Genomic DNA, 4,675 nt, shown 5'->3' with positions numbered 1-4,675 from the left:
TATAATAACAAAATTAACTCTATATAATAAAAAAATATTTAAAAAATAACAAAATTAACTATATATAATAAAAAATTATTTAAAAAAGACAAACAAACATAAAACTATTTATAACAAGGGAGGCTACATGGCAGCTAGTCCCTGCCTTGGGGATTTTGTTAGAAAATTTAGGAAGCGTCTCATGTTCATAGTGCTGGCAGTGTTGTTAAATCGTGGGCAAAGCCGAAGTTCTGGGAGGGACATCCATACATACAAATTGAGGATGTGGTGATCCATCAACTCTTTGTATCGTGTAGACACATTAGAAGGAAATCTTACATTCACAGTTTCAAATTGAAGGTGCAGAGTTCTATCAAATATTCATGTTTGTATGTGCCTATATATGTAACGGTGCATTGAATCTGGTGCATTGGATATATTGAATATGGACACTAACAGTCTAAACACAGGTGACTCCAATGTGCACCTTTCACCAGAACCAACCTTACATTCACAGATTCAAACCTATCAAGTTTCTATGTTTGTCTGTTCTTAAATGTGTTATAAACTTATATATGGGTAAAGTTGTATTAAATCTAGATGCTGCATTGGGTGCATCCAATATGTACACTGTCATAGACCCATCTAAATTGTGATATGCACCATAAATTCTCGTGTTCAAATAGAGGATGTAATGACCCATCAACTCATTTATGCATGACTGTGTAACAGTGTCTTAAATCTAAATAGTGCATTGGCTTTATTGAGTGTGGACACTAGCACAGATCCAATTAAACTTGGGTGACTCTGATGTGATATGCACAGCGTTGAGGTTGCATAGCACAGATCCACTTAAACTTGGAAAACTCTGATGTGATATGCAAAGCCTTGAAGTTGCGAAGCTTGAAGATGCATCAAATTGAGGGCGAGGTGTTCTACTAACTCTGTTTTTGTGTTATTGACTGTACATGTAAGGATGCATTGAATCTAGATTGTATATTAGTGGCATTGAATAGGGACACTAGCACAAACCCATTTATGGTTGACCTATCAAACTGTGGAACTTGAGATGTACAAAGTCAAAATATCAGACCCTCAGACCCGGTTTTAAATAGGTTTGTGCTACTAGTAATCCTATAAGGTCCCAAGTAAACAACAAAACGAAGATATATCACTGCTGAGCCAAGGCCATACAATTTTTGCCCCTTGTGTAAATGTGTGATTTGAACAAAACAAATGTTAGATAATATTGTTAATCGTAGATGTGCAGGGCATAAGGAACATGTCATCTTGAGGAGTCTTTCCGGAGAGACTATTGTTCCTGACGTCCAAAATAGCAAGATGAGGGAGGTCTGTAAGAGTTGTCAGTATGGGCGCAAAAAGTGAGTTGAAGCTGAGGTCCAGCCTTGTCAGCGAGGTTAGCACTTCCCCTGCAAAGTCAACAAAAAACTAGAAACAGAACAAGGCTACAACCATGGCCTTGATTTTCATTTCATCATATTTGACATGAGATACGGGTTGCAAGCATGGACCCAAGACTGCAATCTTTCAGTAATTAAATTTGCAATGAATGCTAGCTTGCAAGCATTAGACTCCCTTATATACAAAGAAGTAAATTTGTAAAGCTTGACACCTTCAAGATTACTTGTTACCCTTTTGAAAACATACTGATCTGATTCTAACATCTTATCTTCACAACCAAAAATGTAAGAAAAGCTAAGAAACATAGTTAAAAAAGTATACACACAAAGATAACCTCGATACACATTAATGGTTAATTGATAATTGAACAATCCAACACAAAAGGCTTAAAATTCAAGCAGGCACATTAGCATTAGCACTCACCTCCAGTAATTACAATATCTGCAGTTGAAAATTTTGAATTTGTTGATGAAAAGAATGAATGAGGTATCCCAGGCATTAACCTTATACAAACAGGTATAACCCTCACAGCTGAGTTCAACTGGTTGAAATAAAATTCAGATACTATTTCTTGGGGAATGGCATATGCATGGATGGCCTTTTACAAACCTGACATCAGAGATTCATCTTTGAGCAGGTTAGCCCCCAAGACGAGATTCTGAAGGTTTAAATATGTAAAGCCATACCGTTTTGATTGAACCTTTTGTCTTGTGATTCATTGTTGGAGTGATATAAACTTGGATGGCCACAACGAGATGCCGCAAATCCAAATTGAAATAAGACCATCGTTAGTACTGATAACACTATAGCACCAAGTTGAAAATTTGCCAAGAGTTGTCCTCTCATTTCAAATTCTCTGGACTCACATGCTATTTCATGATCCTTGATGTCGCAACCAGTTGGCATCATAGGGCCATACAAAGTAAATGCAACCTGATAAAACCAAATACCCTGCAATGTAAATGTAATGCCACCTAATAAATCTACCACAAAGCTCTTGGGAAATGCTGCTGCCAATACTGCTGAAATAATACAGAGACCCACAAGCAGCACTAGAATTTGGTGATAGCGGCCTTCAAGACCAGCATGGCTTGTAGAATGAAAGTTAAACAGGAGATACTCTGCAAAAAACGCCATTGCTGCAATGATCTCCAGCACTCCATATGGAAGAGGCAAGTACCTATTACGAAACATGGCCATCTCGATTAAAACACAACAACAGAAAAACAAAAGCACTAGTAACTACAATCTAATCTGACAAGCATAACAGAAACAAACAATACTGAGAATAGCTCTAGTGATTATAGATTCAGATCTATTTCTCATGTCCTCTTGTTGCCTACCACATGTGCTGAAGGTATCCTAATATTTTTTGTTGTATTTTTCAGCTGCTTTGCCTGCTCCAAGTCCTGTGTCTCACTCGAAGAATATTAATGAACCTGCCATTACACCCTCTGTTGAAGCTAAACCTCTGCTTAAGAAAAGAAAGAGAGGTTTCCACCTGACCTCAGCACCATCATTCTTCAACAGAATTTGAAGTGCTCTCTGACTTGATAACTTGATCTTGCAATTTGTTAGGTATGCTTGTTAGATTAACTATGCTTGATCCTTGACTTGGTGATATCTGCTAAGATATCCTTCCTTTTTCTTTATTGGCAGTTGATCCTATGTCATCCATGGGTCATCCCGTGACTGGAGTTATTGATGGGAAATTTGAGAATGCTTATCTTATCACTGTGATGGTTGGTTCAGAGAAATTAAGAGGGGTTTTGTATGAGATGCCGGCAGGGTTTTCTGGAGAACAATTTTTGCAAGCACCTAGTTGCATGAACAATTCTGATAATGGGGATACAGCTTCAGGGGTTCCTCCTCTCGTAGGAGGAAGGATGAAATGAAAAAGAGGGATCCCAACCATCCTAAGCCAAATAGGAGTGGTTACAATTTTTTCTTTGCTGAGCAACATACAAAATTGAAAGCATTGCATCCGGGCAAGGATAGGGAGATCAACAAAATGATTGGAGACTCGTGGAATAAACTGACTGATGAAGCGAAAGCTGTAAGATACAAGTGAATTTCGTTTTTGTGGCTATTTAGTTAGTCTTCATTGTTGCCGGTAACAAACTAAAAATAAAATGAGTTTTGTCTTTCTCAGTATGTTGTGCTGACAATCTCTGATAGATGCAGGTTTACCAGGAGCTTGGATTGAAGGATAAAGAAAGGTACAAAAGTGAAATGGAAGAATACAGAGAGAGACAAAAAGTGCTTTCCCAGGACAAGGGAATATTAGTTTCTAGAAATGAAGGCTCAAATCAAGGGCTCGAAAATCATACCGAAGTGCAGACTCAAGACCGAGGAGTGCCACTTACAACAAATGAACGTTCAAATCAAGCACTGGATAATAATTCTGACCTGTTAAATAACCAACAACATATGCACCTAAAATTGAAGTACTAGGCTTGGGAGCAAGCCAGAAATATTACAATAATAATACTAACAGATGTAGGTGGCTGCTAGCAAACATACTGAAACACTTAATAGAATGGAAGCAGCAGCTTCAGAGACATCCCAAATCCAATCTGAGGAAAATGGTCAGATGTTGAACAAGAAATCAGGGAATTTAAAATAGATGAAAACACCCTGCTTTCTGTGATACCCGACTCTTCCAATCTGAGTCAACCCTGCTCTTTGAGAAAACCAAGCGAAGCCAGCTCTTCTGAGTCTGCCTTGAACTCACAATTCAACAGAAGTGAGATTGACTCAGCAAGTTCCACTTGCACATCTCACAAGTGACACTTGATCATCTGTCCATAAATACATAGGAAAGCAAACAGTAATTTTGCTTGTTTTTCGCAAAATTTCACAACGAACAACCGCCAGGCCTGTCAGAGATCTAGAACCTATGGTGTTTTGTACCAAGTAGTATGACCTATATTAACGATTTTTTTTCGAGTTATTTCTGGATTCAAAGTCCTGTAATCTTGCCTACTGTTATGCACACAAAAGGGGTTTAGATTCGAGAACCCCATTTGTGACATTTAATGAAGTTCAGCCATGTAAACGCCCCAATAGACAAAACCCTTGGTCTTTCTAAGGGTTCCATATTCTACAAAAAAGACCTAGGCAATACACAACATGGGTAGGGCCTGACTTTTGTTCAAGGAAGGCAAAGAAGAACTAATCTCCTCACCCTAGCTAGATGAACCAGAATGACAAAAAGTTCCTAACTGGCTCAGTACCCAAGAAACTGCCAGAAAATTGCCACTGCCTAATAACC

General features: G+C 38.3%; 1 protein-coding gene and 1 pseudogene across 1 annotated transcript; one reads left to right on the top strand and one right to left on the bottom strand.

Annotated features, from left to right (window-relative positions):
- Positions 1–1,946: 1,946 nt before the first annotated feature.
- LOC149192997 (uncharacterized) lies at positions 1,947–2,595 on the bottom strand. The gene has a single exon (XM_089407175.1). It carries the CDS (start codon positions 2,593–2,595, stop codon positions 2,068–2,070), a length of 528 nt encoding a protein of 175 aa, XP_089263301.1. The 3' UTR covers positions 1,947–2,067.
- Positions 2,594–3,855, top strand: LOC149192996 (high mobility group B protein 15-like; annotated as a pseudogene).
- Positions 3,856–4,675: the final 820 nt, after the last annotated feature.

The sequence above is a fragment of the Pinus tabuliformis genome, chromosome 2_2, assembly GCF_031772625.1.
Source record: "Pinus tabuliformis cultivar Carrire ecotype Pingquan chromosome 2_2, CPIR1, whole genome shotgun sequence".
In the NCBI taxonomy this organism is placed as follows: Eukaryota; Viridiplantae; Streptophyta; class Pinopsida; order Pinales; family Pinaceae; genus Pinus; species Pinus tabuliformis.
This window is presented reverse-complemented; position numbering and strand designations above follow the sequence as displayed.

Coding starts and splice junctions, on each gene's coding strand:
- LOC149192997 (XM_089407175.1), bottom strand. CDS start 2,595: ATGTTTCGTAATAGGTACTTGCCTCTTCCATATGGAGTGCTGGAGATC.